Below are 20,160 nucleotides of genomic sequence, written 5' to 3' on the forward strand. Positions count from 1 at the left end.
ATCAACCACTTGACTTGTTGTAGTTGCCTGAATATAGCCTTCTAATTTTAACCGTAGTATATTTCCCCTAATGATCAGCTGTGCTATGATAATAGTATAATACACTACAGTAGGCTGTGGTTAACCATTTCTCTTCAGAAACAGGAGTCAAATCACCACTACAAAATACTGTATTATAATTTACAGTGCAACACAGCAACTAATGCATGGTCCAGATCAACTTGAGATTGAATGACAAGTGAGGATCAACACCATGCATGATGACAGAATGATCTTCTCAGGGTAGCCTATAAGGTTAGTGAGTGTAGTTTGAGCCCTAATGGTTTCCCAGTTGAACACACACACACCCAATTACTAGCCCCGAGACTGGGTTACCTAACCCAGGGGCCAATTAGAAGTCTACAGAGGCAACTCTGCTTTCCTCCACCCAGCCCCAGAGAGAAGCATTTTACCCAGCTTCACCTGCCTCTGGATGAGTACATAGTTGACTTCTGGGCCTTGTTCACTAGAAAATAAAATGCTCTGAAACAGGGAGGGGAATTGTCATTTTCCAGTAAGATATGCTCAATTTTGTTTTGCGGTGCCCTAATGAACACGACCCAGATCAATTTAATGGCTTGGTATTGTTGTGAATCTGTCAACCAGGAACACGCAGATATCCAAAGACTGTTAAAAATAATGTTTGCACTTGGGAGCAATTTCCATACGCCTGAAGGTACCACATTCTTCTGTACAAACAATAGTACGCAAGTATAAACACCATGGGACCACGCAGCCGTCATACCACTCAGGAAGGAGAAGCGTTCTGTCTCCTAGAGATTAATGTACTTTGGTACGAAAAGTGCAAATCAATCCCAGAACAACAGAAAAGGACCTTGTGAAGATGCTGGAGGAAACGGGTACAAAAGGATCTATATCCACAGTAAAACGAGTCCTATATCTGCATAACCTGAAAGGCTGCTCAGCCAGGAAGAAGCCATTGCTCCAAAACCGCCATACAAAAGACAGAATACGGTTTGCAACTGCACATGGGGACAAAGATCGTACTTTTTGGAGAAATGCCCTCTGGTCTGATGAAACAAAAATAGAACTGTTTGGCTATAATGACCATTGTTATGTTTGGAGGAAATAGGGAGAGGCTTGCAAGCCAAAGAACACCATCCCAACCGTAAAGCCCAGGGGTGGCAGCATCATGTTGTGGGGGTGCTTTGCTGCAAGAGGAACTGGTGCACCTCACAAAATAGATGGAATCATGAGGTAGGGAAAATTATGTGGATATATGGAAGCAACATCTCAAGACATCAGTCAGGAAGTTAAAGCGTGGTAGCAAATGGGTCTTCCAAATTAATAATGACCCCAAGCATACTTCCAAAGTTGTGGCAAAATGGCTTAAGGACAACAAAGTCAAGGTATTGGAGTGGCCATCACAAAGCCCTGATCTCAATCCAATAGAAAATGTGTGGGCAGAACTGAAAAAGCATGTGTGAGCCAGGAGGCCTACAAACCTGACTCCGTTACACCAGTGCTGTCAGAAGGAATGGGCCAAAATTCACCCAATTTATTGTGGGAAGCTTGTGGAAGGCTACCTGAAACATTTGACCCAAGTTAAACCATTTAAAGGCAATGCTACCAAATACTAATTGAGTGTATGTAAACTTCTGACCCACTGGGAATGTGATGAAATAAATAAAAGCTGAAATAAATCATTCTCTCTACTATTATTTTGACATTTCACATTCTTAAAATAAAGTGGTGATTCTAACTGACCTAAGACAAGGAATTTTTACCAGGATTAAATGTCAGGAATTGTGAAAAACTGAGTAAGTGTATTTGGCTAAGGTGTATGTCAACTTCTGACTTCATCTGTATATGACATGCGGTGCTCTTATCAGGAGTTGACTGTATTCTGCTCCATATACAAGAGCTGGATTTGGATGTTCTGCCCACTTCTTCTGATATAACTGTTTTGCCTCTCTCAGGTCAAGGTTACCCAGGAGCTGAAACACACTCACGCTGAGCAGATAAGCAGACTACACATCAAACATCAGACAGAGTGTGACCTACTGGAGGACCTGAGGTAAGGGGAGGAGAGTGGAGGGAGCCGGTGGATGCCAGTGGAGGCTGCTTCTCTATACCCAGTTCCAAATCAACCCCTATCCCCTACTACCTAGTTACTTGTGTAGTTGTGAAAGGCTTGCATATGTATAATCAATGGCTACAATTCCACCTAGCCTGTCAGAGGGCCTAGCCCCTATTACCATATTGGTAAAACCTACCCAACCTTTGTAAATGTCTATGATATGAAGTGCCGTTGTGGGGTAGGGGTTTATTTGGAAGGGGACAGTACTCTTGGGTCTGGCTTCCTGTCATTTGGCTTGGGTGACAAAGAGATGAAAAATCACTAAAGATCAAACGAACCAGAGCTGTTCAGCCAGTCGCTCTTGGAGGAAAATTGGTTTTGGATAATAAATGAACTTTGGATTCTTCCTGGTTGGAAGATTCCTGGAATCAGGATGGAATAGTAAGGAAATCTTGGAATCCTCCAAATGTGAATTTTGGTTACCAGAATAAAAAAATAATTGATAGTTGGAGAGGGAGAATGATAGGGTCAGGCAGTGATATAGTATAGGGAAGAAGAGGGAGAGCAGGTCCAAGTTAGGTTGTCAAACGTTACAGATAGAAATTCCAATAATAGAACCGATGTGATTCCTAAGGTAGCAGACACACAGCACCAAATGTCAATCTGCCGTTCATTCAGCGTGGTGTGTTTTTTAGGGACCACATTCTCGCTGGTGGGTGTCAGACTGATGACATTTTCGAGCGATTCTACATGTAGAATCGGTTTGCAAATTACAGTTGGCACTCTGTTCAGAGGTGCTAAGTCAGGGTTTCCCAAAATTGGTTTTTGGGACCCCAAGGGATGCACATTTAGTTTTTTTGCCATAGCACTACACAGCTGATTCAAATAATCAGCTAATCATCAAGCTTTAACATTTTGAATCAGCTGTGTAGTGTAGGGCAAACTACATGTGCACCCCGTGAGATCCTGAGGACTGAGTTTGGGCAAAGCTGTGTTAAGTATGCTCTGCCGGCAAACGCTATTGGTGTGTCTGATTTTTCAGTGTTTCCCAACTCCGGTCCTCCAGTATCCCCCAACAGTACATATTTTTGTTGTGGCCCCAGACAAGCACACCTGATTTTACTTGTCAACTAATCATCAAGCCCTTAAAGTTGAATAATATGTTTTTTTCTCTGGCTACAACAAACGTGTGCTGTTGGGAGTACTGGAGTTGGAAAACACTGCTCTACATGACTGGCATGTTTGTTCTACATCGAAGTATGCTATCTGAATTTTCCAAAACGTTGGTCCTATTGAATGTGTTCCCTAGGGACGGTGGTAGCCTAGCGTTTAAGACTGTTGGGCCAGTAAACCGAAAGGTCGCTGGTTCGAATCCCTAAGCAGATAAGATGGAAAAATCTGCGCCAATGAAGTGGATGTCGATTTAAGGCAGCCCCCTGTACCTCTGATTCAGAGGGGCTAGGTTAAATGCGGAAGACACATTTCGGTTTAATGCATTCAGTTGTGCAACTGAATAGGTATCCCCTTTCCCTTCATTAGGCACCAAACAAACTAAAATTGGATGGACTACTTCGAGGTTTCCCAACCTCGGTCCTGGGGCCCCGCCTGGGTGCACATTTAGTGATTTGCCCTAGTGCTACACAGCTGATTCAAATAATCAACTAATCATCAAGCTTTGAATCAGCTGTGTAGTGTTAGGGCAAAAAAACAAAACGTGCACTCCTTGGGGTCCCGAGGATCGAGTTTGGGAAACGCTGGCCTTCTTGGACTCCAATAAGAAACACTCAGTTTGCAATGGAAAAACTCAAACTTAGGCTCGAATGAACATGACCCATGCAGAGGGAAAGGAAGAAGAGGCCAAGAGGAGATGCAAGTCACCTCCGGGGAAGCCAGATCTGTTGTCAGTTTGGATTTGCTGAATACTGGAGCACTCAGACCAGTAATGTCTTGTTTTAGCCTGAAGTGACCCATGTGGAATTTTGGCTATTCATAAGTACAAAAATGGATGTAGCAACTAAGGATTCTAGCTTTAATTTCCAATGAAATGCCCAGTGTACATGACCAGTCTAGTCAAAGCCAATTTGCCTACTTCACCCATCAATCAAAAGGAACTGACTGTGGCCCTGGGGTGTCTGACTGTGTGTCTGACGCGTCAAGGAGGCTGGGTTGTGTTCAATTGCCACTTAAAACGTATTGTAATGGAAAACAAATATCAATTTTTCTTATTGGACAGGTCCAGGTAGTCCTTCCCAGTTTCAGTAAATTTTTCTACATTTGGTGCCTAATGTGGGAAAGAGGAAAAATATATTGATTACAGAAGGACTAGGCCAGTTGATGCTGTGGTTCTCGTGCTGTTTACACATGAGAGAGACAAGATGTGCCATACTCTGCTCGCTCCTGGAACTGTAAAGACTCCAAACAACACAACCTGGGTCATATTCATTAGACATCAAACATAATAAAACGGACTGAAACAGAGAGGGACTATTTGGACATGTCAACTTTTCCCTCAACGTTAGTAAGACTAAGGAGCTGATCGTGGACTATAGGAGAAAGAGGGACGAGCATGCCCCCATCCACATCAACAGGGCTGTTGTGGAGCGGGTCGAGAGCTTCAAGTTCCTTGGCATCCACATCACTAAGGACTTGGTCGACACACCCGTACAACCGTGAAGAGGGCATGGCAGCGACTCTTTTCCCTCAGGAGGCTGAAAAGATTTGGCATGGGCCCTCAGATCCTCAGTTATACTGCTGCACCATCAAGGGCATCTTGACTGGATGCATTGCCACTTGGTATAGCAAATTAACCGCCCTTGATCGCAGCCCAGTATATCACTGGGGCCGAGCTCCCTGTCATCCAGGACCTGTATGGTGCATTCGGAAAGTATTCAGACCCCTTGACTTTTTCCACATTTTATGTTACAGCCTTATTCTAAAATGGATTAAATGTTTCCTCATCAATCTACACACAATACCTTATAATGGCAAAGCAAAAACAGGTGTTTAGGAATTTTTTCAAATTTATTCAAAATAAAAAACTATCACATTTACATAAGTATTCAGACCCTTTACTCAGTACTTTGTTGAATCACCTTTGGCAGCAATTACAGCTTGGAGTCTTCTTGGGTATGACGCTACAAGCTTGGCACACCTGTATATGGGGAGTTTATCCCATTCCTCTCTGTAGATCCTCTCAAGCTCTGTCAGGTTGGATGGGGAACGCCGCTGCACAGCTATTTTCAGGTCTCTCCAGAGATGTTCAATTGGGTTTCATGTCCGGGCTCTGGCTGGGCCACACAATGACATTCAGAAACTTGTCCCAAAGCAACTCCTGCGTTGTCTTGGCTGTGTGCTTAGGGTCATTGTCCTGTTGGAAGGTGAACCTCTGGAGCATGTTTTCGTCAAGGAGCTCTCTGTACTTTGCTCCGTTCATATTTCCCTCGATCCTGATTAGTCTTCCAGTACCTGCTGCTGTAAAACATTCCCACAGCATCATGATGCTGCCACCTCCATGCTTCACCGTAGGGATGGTGCCAGGTTTCCTCCAGATGTGACACTTGGCATTCAGGCCAAATAGTTCAAACTTGGTTTCATCAGACCAGAGAATCTTGTTTCTCATGTTATGAGAGTCCTTTAGGTGCCTCGTGGCAAACTCCAAGGGGGCTGTTATGTGCCTTTTACCGAGGAGTGGCTTCCGTCTGGCCACTCTAGCATAAAGGCCTGATTGGTGGAGTGCTGCGGAGATGGTTGTCCTTCTGGGAGAACCTTCCATCTCCACAGAAGAACTGTCAGTGACCATCGGGTTCTTGGTCACCTCCTTGACTTAGGCCCTCCTCCCCCTTTTGGCCAGGCGGCCAGCTCTAGGAAGAGTCTTGTTGGTTCTAAACTTCTTCCATTTAAGAATGATGGAGGCTTTTTTTGGTACCCTGCCCCAATCTGTGCCTCGACACAATCCTCTCTCCGGGCTCTACGGACAATTCCTTCGACCTCATGGCTTGGCTTTTGCTCAAACATGCACTTTCAACAGTGGGAACTAATATAGACAGGTGTGTGCCTTTCCAAATAAGGTCCAATCAATTGAATTTACCACAGGTGGACTCCCAAGTTGTAGAAACATCTCAAAGATGATCAATGGAAACGGGATGCATGTGAGCTCAAATACTACAGCGTGTCTATGCTGCTTATTCGCACCACTACTACTATTTTGATCTCAATCAAACAATTTGTCAGGTTTATAATCTGACATGCTATTCAACAACTCTCTAGATATCAGAGAGTTATTACATGAAATGCGTGAGCATCACATGCATATGAACAATAGGACCTCACCTATAGCCTATCTTAATCACATCATTGGTTATAACAGCAAAATGAATGTGGAAGGCATGAAAAATATACTTGAAATGGGTGAATGTTTACTGGCTACTCAGGAAGGAAAGAGGAAGTCAGATCTGTGGAGGTCATTTGACTTAGTTGTGGAAACTACTGGGGATCTAGAAAAAGGAGGGTATAGGAGCAAGTGTTGTGTGAGTATCGTCTGTGTCAAACAGTCGTTATATTACTATATTGTTTTTCTGGCAATTTGCAACGGTGTAAACAATACTCTCTCCTCTCAATTTTCTTAGACAACAAGGCTCAGGCAAAGGCAGTTGTCTTAGACAACAAGGCTCAGGCAAAGGCAGTTGTCTTAGACAACAAGGCTCAGGCAAAGGCAGTTGTCTTAGACAACAAGGCTAAGGTCCACCTTTTCCTGTAGTCCACAATCAACTCATTTGTGTTGATCGTGTTGAGGGAGAGGTTGTTGTCCTGACCCCACACGGCCAGTTCTCTGACCACCTCACTATAGGCTGTCTCGACATTGTTGGTGATCAGCAAACTTAATGATGATGTTTGAGTCGTGCCTGGCCTTGCAGTCATGAGTGAACAGGGAGTACAGGAGGGGACTGAGCACGCACTCCTGAGGGGCCCCTGTGTTGAGGATCAGCGTGGCGAATGTGTTGTTACCTACCTTTACCACCTGGGGTCGGCCTGTCGGGAAGTCCAGGATCCAGTTGCAGAGGGAGGCGTTTAGTCCCAGGATCCTTAGCTTATTGATGAGCTTTGAGGACACTGTGATGTTGAATGCTGAGGTGTAGTCAATGAATACCTTTCTCACTTAGGTGTTCCTTTTGTCCAGGTGGGAAAGGGCAGTGTGGAGTGCAGTAGAGATTGCATCATCTGTGGATCTTTTAGGGCAGTATGCAAATTGGAGTAGGTCTAGGGTTTCTGGGATAATGGTGTTGTGAGCCATGACCAACCGTTCAAAGCACTGGCTACAAATGTGAGTGCAATGGGTCGGTGTTAATTTAGACAGGTTACCCTAGTGTTCTTGGGCACAGGGACTATGGTGGTCTGCTTGAAACATGTTGGTATTACAGACTCCGACAGGGAGAAGTTGAAAATGTCAGTGAAGACACTTTCCAGTTGGTCAGCGCATGCTTGCAGTACACGTCCTGGTAATCCGTCTGGCTCTGTGGCCCTGTGAATGTTGACCTGTTTAAAGGTCTTGCTCACATTGGCTGTGGAGAGCTTGATCTCACAGTCGTCCGGAACAGTTGGTGCTCTCATGCATGTTTCAGTGTTAAATCAGGAACATATTCCACTCTGTGCTAGCCGAACAGTCTTGTAGCATAGCATCTGCTTCATCTGACCACTTTTAAAAAATGATCTAGTCACTGGTGCTTCCAACTTTATTTTTTGCTTGTGGTCAGGAGGATAGAATTAAGTTAAGATTTGCCAAAAGGAGGGCGAGGGGGAGCTTTGTACATGTCTCTGTGGAGTACCCCCCCCCAACAGCTCGTTGTTGTTTACATATTTGCGGAGTCCGCCACTCCTTGTCTTACCAGATGCCGCTGTTCTATCCTGCCAGCTGTATGTTGATAATGTCATCATTCAGCTACGAGTCCATGAAGCATAAGATGTTACAGTTTTAATGTCTAGTTGGTAACATAAAAAATTGTAACTGCTCGACTGAAGATATCCCGGTCGACCAACAGCCCATCGACCAAACAATCGACCAGTTGATGAAATGGGGTCAGCCCTACTAAATGTTTCATGCGTTGTCTAATTTATATAGTCCTGTAGTGTCTATTCAGTCTCTTTTCCCAGTTTATTAATTATGTTGCATATCATTCTGTGGTTCTACCTTTCCTCCTTGTAGGACATTCAGTCAGAAGAAAGCTGCCATAGAAAGGGACTATGCCCAGGTGAGTATCTCTCTCTCCGTCCTTCCTTCTCTCTATATATATATATCCCTCTGGAGGTGTGTTCATTTCTGCATGCGGAAGCCATTTCATTGTGGCGTTGCTGTCTTCAGCTTTGGGGCACCCAAAAAATAACTTGCAAAGGCACCAATTGCTTCCCCATATGAGGTTCGGGTAAGGTTGCGGTTGTTGGGTGGATCTGGGCTCAATTGTGGTCTGATGCATTTCTCATATATCACAGAGGACCACTTTAAAGGTTTTTGTCTCAGTTGTGGTGTTTTGTGTAGTCCACTTCCTTGTCGTCGAGTTGTTTATGCCACAGCTTCCTGTGGATGTCAATTTACTGTCTGATAATCCCCCCTCTGCTTTGGTCTTTTCCGGCTTTGCATCCCTGTGTGGAATGTAAACCATTACTGTGAGAAAAGAGGGCCCTGACTTGGGAGTTCCCCCAACCAGGCAGTACCCAGCCACTTCATTGTGTGTAATATAGTGTGTGAGAGGGCGAGAGAGATTGCTGGTGTGTGTGTTTTTGTTTGAGGATTTCATTCACACCCTGCTGATATACCATTCATACAGTGCCTTCAGGAAGTATTCATACCCCTTGACTTATTCCACATTTTGTTGTGTAACAGCCTGAATTCAAAATGGATTTTAAAAAATCTTGCGCATCTACTCACAACATCCCATAATGACAAAGTATGTTTTAAAAAATTTTCCCAAATGTATTGAAAATTAAATGCATATCTTATTTACAGCGGTATTCCACCCCCTAATTCAGTACTTTGTTGAAACACCTTTGGCAGGGATTACAGCTGTGAGTCTTTCTGGGTAAGTCTCTTAGAGCTTTGCACACCTGGGTTGTACAATATTCACACATTATTATTCTTTTCAAAATTCTTCAAGCTCTGTCAAATTGGTTGTTGATCATTGCGAGACAGCCATTTTCAGGTCTTGGCTATAGATTTTCAAGTAGATTGAACTGAACTCTAACTAGGCCAGTTTATTGTCCTGCTGAATGGGGAATTCATCTGTGTCTGGTAGAAAGCAGACTGAACCTGGTTTTCTTAGGATTTTGCCTGTACTTAGGTCCATTCTGTTTCTTTTTTATCCTGGAAAAACTCCCTAGTCCCTAACGATTACAAAGATACACATAACACGATGCTTGAAAATATGGAACGTTTTTCAACAGAATCAATGGAATGCAAACACAGTTTACTTTCATAGCAGCCACATACAAACAGAATGATCACTTTGCTCGTTGTAATTCCTTTTTGCATCTACGCGCTCTCCTCCTCCTCACCTTTCCCTCTGCCTGTGGACTTCAGTGCACAACACATCAGCTGTCTGTGACCAGGTCCCAAAAAAACGTTACAATCCAAACCTTCATATCATAACCGGCCTACATCATTGTCACCATATTATCTAACGTCATAGTCTAACGTCATAGTAACGTCATAGTCTACTTAGCTAATAGAACTAACACATTAGTAAACCCTCTACAATCATGCAGTACAGTCAGAAGGCAGTTTAGCAGTTACACCCGTGGCAATAAATTAATAAAACCGAAAGCTTAACTTGACTTGGAAAAGTTATAGTGTTAGACAGCCAGCTAGCTAACATAGCATCCCTCCGGGTGTTTTGTTTGAGTAGGCAGAAGTGAAAAGTAAAAGAATACCATGAAATATAGCTAGCTCTCTCTCTTGCTTCTCCTTAATTTAAGAAATTCATTTGTTCAAGACAATAGCTGAACAGTTTCTCTCTGAGTCAACTACTCACCACATTTTATGCACTGCAGTGTTAGCTAGTTGTAGCTTATGCTTTCAGTACTAGATTCAATCTCTGATCCTTTGATTGGGCGGACATGTCAGTTCATGCTGCAAGAGCTCTGACAGGTTGGAGGATGTCCTCCGGAAGTTGTCATAATTACTGTGTAAGTCAATGGAAGGGGCTGAGAACCATGAGCCTCCTAGGTTTTGTATTGAAGTAAATGCACCCAGAGGAGGACGAAAACTAGCTGTCCTCCAGCTACACCATGGTACTACCCTTGAAAGTGCTGTTGAGGATGCTGTAGACCTTCATTGCAAAAGTGTGTTTAATCAATCATTTGGTAATATATGAATATATTTAGAATAGTTTTATCTAAAAATGATTTTTTTAAACGTTTCACTTAAGAAATTTTACAAAATTTGCCTTCCTCCACTGCTGTACAGGCTTCCTTCTTTTCACTCTGTCAATTAGGTTAGTATTGTGGAGTAACGACAATGTTTATTTTTACCCATCTACCAATTGGTGCATAAGAGAACCTTCCCTGGTACTAGTGGTTAAATCTGTGTTTGAAATTCACTGTTCGACTGAGGGACAATTATCTTTATGTGTGGAGTATAGAGATGAGGTAGTCATTCAAAAATCACGTTAAACACTTATTGCACACAGAGTAAGTCCATCCAACCTCTTATGTAACTGGTTAAGCACACTTTTGTAACTGAACTTATTTAGGCTTGCCATAACAAAGGGGTTGATACTTATTGACTCGAGACATTTCATCTTTTCCACTTTAACATTATGGGGTATTATATTGTGTGTATGCAAATTACCAAACATCTCAATGTAATAAATGTTTAAATCAGGCTGTAACACAATGACATTTGGAAAAATTAAAGGGGTGTGAATACTTGCTGAAAGCACTGTATGTACCACATTCTATATATGAAGTCACCCTCAAGACAGAGCGCTTCCAAGACCCTTTCTCACACCCACTCTAAACCAACACTTTTATCCGGCTGAAGATTCAGGGTGCAACGCAACAAAACCATAAATAGCATGCAAGTCTTCTGTGCACAATACACAAACTTGTTCACACACACACACACACACACACACATACACACACACACACACACACACACACACACACACACACACACACACACACACACACACACACACACACACACTATAAACAAGGACATTGTATAATTCTCATCAACACACGATCTATTCACTAATAGCGTCTTTGTGCTACTTCCTGTGTCATTGTGTCATGCCCTGAAGCCATCCTGTAAACAATGTATTACTGATGCTTGTCTAGGGTAATTGGATATGCAACTGCATTAAAAAATACACAATATGCCATACATGAATGGCGATATGTTCCTACTACTTTGCGCTCCGGGGAATTATTTTCCTGGTTCACCAATTACTTTGCAGACAGGGTTCAGTGTGTCAAATCGGAGGGCATGCTGTCCGGTCCTCTGGCAGTCTCGATGGGGGTGCCACAGGGTTCAATTCTCGGGCCGACTCTTTTCTCTGTATATATCAATGATGTTGCTCTTTCTGCGGGCGATTCCCTGATCCACCTCTACGCAGACGACACCATTCTATATACTTTCGGCCCGTCATTGGACACTGTGCTATCTAACCTCCAAACGAGCTTCAATGCCACACAACACTCCTTCCGTGGCCTCCAACTGCTCTTAAACGCTAGTAAAACCAAATGCATGCTTTTCAACCGATCGCTGCCTGCACCCGCAAGCCCGACTAGCATCACCACCCTGGATGGTTCCGACCTTGAATATGTGGACATCTATAAGTACCTAGGTGTCTGGCTAGACTGCAAACTCTCCTTCCAGACTCACATCAAACATCTCCAATCGAAAATCAAATCAAGAGTCGGCTTTCTATTCCGCAACAAAGCCTCCTTCACTCACGCCGCCAAGCTTACCCTAGTAAAACTGACTATCCTACCGATCTTCGACTTCGGTGATGTCATCTACAAAATGGCTTCCAACACTCTACTCAGCAAACTGGATGCAGTTTATCACCGTGCCATCCGTTTTGTCACTAAAGCACCTTCTACCACCCACAACTGCGACTTGTATGCTCTAGTCGGCTGGCCCTCGCTACATATTCATCGCCAGACCCACTGGCTCCAGGTCATCTACAAGTCCATGCTAGGTAAAGCTCCGCCTTATCTCAGTTCACTGATCACGATGGCAACACCCATCTGTAGCACGCGCTCCAGCAGGTGTATCTCACTGATCATCCCTAAAGCCAACACCTCATTTGGCCGCCTTTCGTTCCAGTACTCTGCTGCCTGTGACTGGAACGAATTGCAGAAATCGCTGAAGTTGGAGACTTTTTATCTCCCTCACCAACTTCAAACATCAGCTATCTGAGCAGCTAACAGATAGCTGCAGCTGCACATAGTCTATTGTTAAATAGCACACCCATTTTCACCTACCTCATCCCCATACTGTTTTTATTTATTTACTTTTCTGCTCTTTTGCACACCAATATCTCTACCTGTACATGACCATCTGATCACTTATCACTCCAGTGTTAATCTGCAAAATTGTAATTATTCGCCTACCTCCTCATGCCTTTTGCACACATTGTATATAGACTCCCCTTTTTTTCTACTGTGTTATTTGACTTGTTAATTGTTTACTCCATGTGTAACTCTATGTTGTCTGTTCACACTGCTATGCTTTATCTTGGCCAGGTCGCAGTTGCAAATGAGAACTTGTTCTCAACTAGCCTACCTGGTTAAATAAAGGTGAAATAAAAATAAATTTCTGTGGTGCACCATAACAAATATTTTTCTGCCTCGATTTGGAGCCAGCCTCATAGTCGTGTGACTAGCTCAGAATTTGATTTGATTATCATGTCACTCAGTGATCCACACACCCAAAGTCCCACACTATTACCTCTAAGTGCCAGCATTTTGAGCCTGGGGGCAAGATTATGTAAACACACACACACACACACACACTCCAAACAACCCACACTCAGTAATATATTGTCTCTGTCTCATGGAGATGTCAATCTGAGCGAGAGTGCATTAGGAAAGTATTCAGACACCTTGACTTTTTCCACATTTTGTTAGGTTAGCCTTTTTTCTAAAATGTATTCAATCATTTTTCCCACTCAATCTACACACTATCCCATAATGACCAAGCAAAAACAGCTTTTGAGAATCTTTTTCAAATGTATTAAAAATAAATGTAAATATCACATTTAAGTAAGTATTCAGACCCTTTACTCAGTACTTTGTTGAAGCACCTTTGGCAGAGATTACAGCCTCAAGTCTTCTTGGGTATGATGCTACAAGCTTGGCACGCATGTGTTTGGGGAGTTTCTCCCATTCTTTGTAGATCCTCTCAAGCTCTGTCAGGTTGGATGGGGAGCGTCGCTGCACAATTATTTTCAGGTCTCCAGAGATGTTTGATTGGGTTGAGGTCCGGCCTCTGGCTGGGCCACTCAAGGACATTCGGAGACTTATCCCAAAGCCACTCCCGCATTGTCTTGGCTGTGTACTTGGGGATGTTGTCCAGTTGGAAGGTGAACCTTCGTCCCAGTCTGAGGTCCTGAGTGCTCTGAGCAGGTTTTCATCAAGGATCCTGACTAGTTTCCCAGTCCCTGCCACTGAAAAACATCCCACAGCATTATGCTGCCACCACTATGCTTCACCATAGGGATGGTGCCAGGTTTCCTCCAGATGTGACGCTTGGCATTCAAGCCAAAGAGTTCAATCTTGGTTTCATCAGACCAGAGAATCTTGTTTCTCATGTTATGAGAGTCCTTTAGGTGCCTCGTGGCAAACTCCAAGGGGGCTGTTATGTGCCTTTTACCGAGTAGTGGCGTCCGTCTGGCCACTCTACCATAAAGGCCTGATTGGTGGAGTGCTGTATAGATGGGAGAATCTTCCAGAAAGACAATGATCTCCACAGAGGAATCCTAGAGCTCTGTCAGAGTGACCATTGATTGGGTTCTTGGTCACCTCCCCGACCCTTCTCCCCCAATTGCTTAGTTTGGCTGGGCGGCCAGCTCTAGGAAGAATCTTGTTCTAGGAAGAATCTTCTTCCAATGAAGAATGATGGAGGCCACTGTGTTCTTGAGGACCTTCAATGCTGCAGAAATGTTTTAGTACCCTTCCCCAGATATGTGCCTCGACACAATCCTGTCCCTGAGCTCTATGGACAATTCCTTCAACCTTGTGGCTTTGTTTTTGCTCTGACATGCACTGTCAACTGTGGAACCTTTTATATAGACAGGTGTGTGCGTTTCCAAATCATGTCCAATTAATTGAATTTACCACAGGTGGACTCCAATCTAGTAGAAACATCTCAAGGATGATCAGTAGAAACAGGATGCACCAGAGCTCAATTTCATGTCTCATAGCAAAGGGTCTGAACACATGTAAATAAGGTATTTGTTTTTAAAATTTCTAAAACCCTGTTTTTACTTTGTCATGGGGTATTATGTGTAGATTGAGGGGAAAAACTAATATAATCCATTTTAGAATAAGGCTTTAACGTAACATTTGGAGAAGGGGTCTGAATACTTTCCGAATGCACTGTATGCTCCCTGGGTTGTATACATTGGGGCACACCTTAGCTGAGCATGTCTTATAGGACAAGTTTAGGTAGTCCACTCCTATTTTCTTTTGTTTGGGGCTTAGTGAATACACTACCTGGCTACCTGTCTCGTGTTTGTGCCTATTTATTCCAGTGACTCATACTAGGTCATTTGATTATGGCCATTTTGATTTCCTTGAAGAACACACACTCCGGGGTGATATTTCCCCTAGGTACAGATCTAGGATCAGCTTCCTCATTCTATTCCTCAATTCTCACCTTATCCATTAGCTGTGAAAATGATAAACTAGCCCAAGATCAGCGTCTTGGGTTTACCTTCACCTTACACCAAGCGCGCACTGTAGATGCCAAGCATGAGGATTGTCAGTACATGCAATCAATATGACTTTCCCAACATGTGTTTCAATAACATAGTTGTTTGCTTGTGATGATGCAACAGGATACTTTTTCTCACTCAGCTTGCAGCTTTGGTCTCTGAACTGTCTATTGGGTTGTGTTCATTAGGCACCAAATGTAAGAAAACAGTCTGAAACTGGGAGGGACTACCTGGGCTTGTCCAATAAGAAGCACTTGTAGTCATTTTCCATTGCAAAACATTTCTAAACGTTTGCCCTAATGAACTGGTAGAAGCAGCAGATGGCTTTTTTGGGCGCCAAATTAGAGATGAGCATTAGACTGTTGAATCAAAGCAGGTCACAGTGGACTCTGAAATGCTTGTTTTTCTCTAACTTACACTCTTCCCTTTTGCCTCTTCTCTATCCCTCTCTTTTTCCTCTGTCTTAACACCTGCATGCTGCCATGACCTGATTGATATTCAAATCACAGTAAGTGATAAAATGACCCCCTCTGTCCCTCGTCCTTAACCCGTCCTACCAATCCCTCCTCCCTCCGTCCATCCCTCCCTCGCCCCCCGCCACACAATTCAGACATGTCCGCTCTGCTGGCTACACTCTCTGTGACTCCCACAATGGCTGGGTTTGTGGCGGTGGGTTCAGCCATTTGGAACTTTGGCACCAGAACCCAGTGACACCAAAGCGTTCAGAGACTGGACCTAAAGTGTGTCAGGATGGGAGTGTGTCCCTTGTGGATTGAATTTAGCCTGGTCCCAGATTGGTTTGTGCTTTATAGCCAATTCCTATAGTTATTTGGCATGCCAATGACCATCGAAGTTGGCAAGACGGCACAAACCAATTTGGGACCAGGCCAGATTGACTTGAACTCTATAGCAGTCAGTCAGTGTTTGAGATGGACAGTTGGCAACTGCAGACTGACTAATCTATAAATCATAATGAATAGTCATTTTGGATGCCAGATAGTAGTTGATCTCAAACACGCTTGGTCGGTTGGTAGGCCTTTAGGATGTTAGTAGGTGCTAGCTAGCCTGCATTCTATGTTTAGGTCAGACATTTGCCCAAGTTGCCATTTCGATCACCTGTCTCTGTTCACCTAAGAATGTGGTCCATATAGCAGTGTGTGTGCGTCTGCATGACTTTGCACCCTCGCATACCACAGGCCCCACTGCGGGGGAAAAGCCTGAAATATTTCAGTTGGTCTTTGTGTTTACTCTGCAATGCTATTCCAGTTCCTCAAAGCTAAACTTCACTGCCGGCAAGCGGTATTTCCAGGGGATGCTACTGTGGTTTAAAATAAGTGAATTACATTACAAAATATAAATGAGCCCAACTCAGCATAAATGTGCTGTAGGCCTGCAGCAGCCACCACTTAACTATACCCATGCTCTAGGTGAGTGAGTCCATGGCTGCATCTCAAATGTCATCCTTTTCTTTTGACCAGGCCCTGTAGGGTCATGAGGTGGAGCCCTTAAGTTAACCTGTCCAATCATTTCTAATCCGTGATTACTTCAAAGAAGGAAGTCCCCAGACCCCTTGTTCTTTCACATCCAACGTTCTAAAATGTAGACATACTGGAACTTTGACCTGTGGTTTTCTAGGGTTGTGTTCATTATGGCACACCATAACAAAACGTTTTGCAACAGAAAGCGAAATTGAGTTTCTTATTGGAAACTTTCAGCTGAAGAACATACACACATCAAGGTACTTTTCACAGGTGCTGGAGTTATAGTCAAACTCATGGAAAACAGAAAGGAAAATGCTGCACACTGCTGCTCATGTTCACAGGTGATTTTTATTTAGAATGTTTCGACCCTTTGGTCTTCATCAGGCATCCATATCCCAGGAGGGCGTGGAAGGTCCTATATATATATAGTCAGTCCTCAGCAAAACATTAATAACATAAGTTCACAATATTAAACATTCAATGTATCAGAATATATGATCACACACAAGGAATGTGATATATACAGTTGATGTCAAAGTTTACATACACTTAGGTTGGAGTCATTGAAACTCACCTAGAGATGAATGCACTTTGTTGTGAAAAGTGCAAATTAATCCCAGAACAACAGCAAAGGACATTGTGAAGATGCTAGAGAAAATAGGTAGAAAAGTATCTATATCCACAGTACACCGAGTCGACATAACCTAAAAGGCCGCTTAGCAAGGAAGAAGCCACTGCTCCAAAACCGCCATAAAAAAGCCAGACTACGGTTTGCAACTGCACATGGGGAAGAAGATTGTACTTTTTGGAGAAATGTCCTCTTGTCTGATGAAATAAAAATAGAACTGTTTGACCATAATGACCATCGTTATGTTTGGAGGAAAAAGGGGGAGGCTTGCAAGCCGAAGAACACCATTCCAACAGTGAAGCACGGGGGTGGCAGCAGCATGTAGTGGGGGTGCTTTGCTGCAGGAGGAACTGGTGCACTTCGCAAATAGATGGCATCATGAGGAAGTAAAATTATGTGGATATATGGAAGCAACATCTCAAGACATCAGTCAGGAAGTTAAAAGCTTGGTCACAAATGGGTCATCGAAATGGACAATGACCCCAAGCATACAGTGGGGCAAAAAAGTATTTAGTCAGCCACCAATTGTGCAAGTTCTCCCACTTAAAATATGAGAGGCCTGTAATTTTCATCATAGGTACATTTCAACTATGACAGACAAAATTAGGAAAGAAATCCAGAAAATCACATTGTATTTTTAATAAATGTATTTGAAAATTATGGTGGAAAATAAGTATTTGGTCACCTACAAACAAGCAAGATTTCTGGCTCTCACAGACCTGTAACTTCTTTAAGAGGCTCCTCTGTCCTCCACTCATTACCTGTATTATGGCACCTGTTTGAACTTGTTATCAGTATAAAATACACCTGTCCACAACCTCAAACAGTCACACTCAAACTCCACTATGGCCAAGACCAAAGAGCTGTCAAGGGACACCAGAAGCAAAATTGTAGACCTGCTCCAGGCTGAGAAGACTGAATCTGCAATAGGTAAGCAGCTTGGTTTGAAGAAATCAACTGTGGGAGCAATTATTAGGAAATGGAAGACATACAAGACCATTGATAATCTCCCTCGATCTGGGGCTCCACGCAAGATCTCACCCCGTGGGGTCAAAATGATCACAAGAACGGTGAGCAAAAATCACAGAACCACACTGGGGGACCTAGTGAATGACCTGCAGAGAGCTGGGACGAAAGTAACAAAGCCTACCATCAATAACACACTACGCCGCCGAGGACTCAAATCCTGCAGTGCCAGATGTGTCCCCCTGCTTAAGCCAGTACATGTCCAGGCCCGTCTGAAGTTTGCTAGAGAGCATTTGGATGATCCAGAAGAAGATTGGGAGAATGTCATATGGTCAGATGAAACCAAAATATAACTTTTTGGTAAACTCAACTCGTCGTGTTTGGAGGACAAAGAATGCTGAGTTGCATCCAAAGAACACCATACCTACTGTGAAGCATGGTGGTGGAAACATCATGCGTTGGGGCTGTTTTTCTGCAAAGGGACCAGGATGACTGATTCGTGTAAAGGAAAGAATGAATGGGGACATGTATTGTGAGATTTTGAGTGGAAACGTCTTTCCGTCAGCAAGGGCATTGAAGATGAAACGTGGCTGGGTCTTTCAGCATGACAATGATCCCAAACACACCGCCCGGGCAACGAAGGAGTGGCTGCGCAAGAAGCATTTCAAGGTCCTGGAGTGGCCTAGCCAGTCTCCAGATCTCAACCTCATAGAAAATCTTTGGAGGGAGTTGAAAGTCCGTGTTGCCCAGCAACAGCCTCAAAACATCACTGCTCTAGAGGAGATCTGCATGGAGGAATGGGCCAAAATACCAGCAACAGTGTGTGAAAACCTTGTGAAGACTTACAGAAAACGTTTGACCTCTGTCATTGCCAACAAAGGGTATATAACAAAGTATTGAGAAACTTTTTTTATTGACCAAATACTTATTTTCCACCATAATTTGCAAATAAATTAATTAAAAATCCTACAATGTGATTTTCTGGATTTTTTTTGTCTGTCATTTTGTCTGTCATAGGTACACTTAAACTATGATGAAAATTACAGGCCTCTCACCTTTTTAAGTGGGAGAACTTCCACAATTGGTGGCTGACTAAATACTTTTTTGCCCCACTGTATGTGTATGCACAGTACCAGTCAAAATGTTGTGTCCAAACATATGAGCGTGTGTGTGTGTGTGTGTGTGTGTAGATTATATTCAATTAGGATAAAAACAATAATTTGGACAATTTTTAAACTATAAAAACAGTTTCAAGTCGAACTCCTCGTTAAGGCCAAGAGGAGACACTGTTGAGCCTGTGGATCCAGAAAGATTACCTTTGAAGAAGTTTCCTCTCAATGTCCCCTCCCCTGCATGACATCTTGACCAATTCTGTTCCAATGTATCTCAGAGAACTAATAGAATGTCTAGCTTGTACAAAACAAACAGCAACCAGATTTTTTTTGTCTCTCCTGTCCGTATATTGCAGCGGTGCTCTCTGTTCAGGGTCTTAAGGCTTCTACTGGCTTTCCCTATGTAAGACAGACCACAAGGACATTTCAACATGTAAATAACATTGGTGGACATGCAGGCAATCAGGCCTTTGACGTTAAATCTTTGTCCTGTGTGCGGGTGGCTAAATTGGTTACATTTTTATGTGAAGCTGCATTGAGCCCATTGGCCACATTTGTAATTAGCCTTTGAAACCTTGTCCAAGAAAGTTTCCTTTTTCTCTGGATAATCAGATTTCACCACAATGGCTCTCACATTTGGGGGTCTTTTAAAGACCATACGTGGGGGATATTTAAAGATGGGTTTCAATTGTGGGTCAGTATCAATAATGTACCAATGCTTCGTGATTAATGTCCTTGAATGCCTTCCCCAATGGTGAATATTGGGTGAAGCATCAGGGAACGTTCAGAATTTTCTTAACTTTTGGTTTGAATGCTTTCCAATAGAGGTCGACCGATTTTATGATTTTTCAATACCGATTATTTGAGGGCCAAAAAAAAGCCGATACCGATTAATCAGCCGACTTATTTTACATTTTTTAAACGTATTTGTTATAATGACAATTACAACAATACTGAA

The 20,160-nt window shown here is 43.2% G+C and overlaps 1 protein-coding gene across 1 annotated transcript in view; it reads left to right on the forward strand.

Annotated features, from left to right (window-relative positions):
• LOC124012585 (F-BAR and double SH3 domains protein 2-like) overlaps positions 1–20,160 on the forward strand; it is a 56,044-nt gene that overhangs the window by 1,102 nt on the left and 34,782 nt on the right. The window contains exons 2-3 of the mRNA XM_046326363.1: positions 1,980–2,077; positions 8,280–8,325. Of these exons, the coding sequence (XP_046182319.1) occupies positions 1,980–2,077; positions 8,280–8,325 (144 nt within the window). The remainder of the gene's footprint in view (positions 1–1,979; positions 2,078–8,279; positions 8,326–20,160) is intronic.

This window comes from Oncorhynchus gorbuscha, linkage group LG02 (genome assembly GCF_021184085.1).
Source record: "Oncorhynchus gorbuscha isolate QuinsamMale2020 ecotype Even-year linkage group LG02, OgorEven_v1.0, whole genome shotgun sequence".
Taxonomy (NCBI): domain Eukaryota; kingdom Metazoa; phylum Chordata; class Actinopteri; order Salmoniformes; family Salmonidae; genus Oncorhynchus; species Oncorhynchus gorbuscha.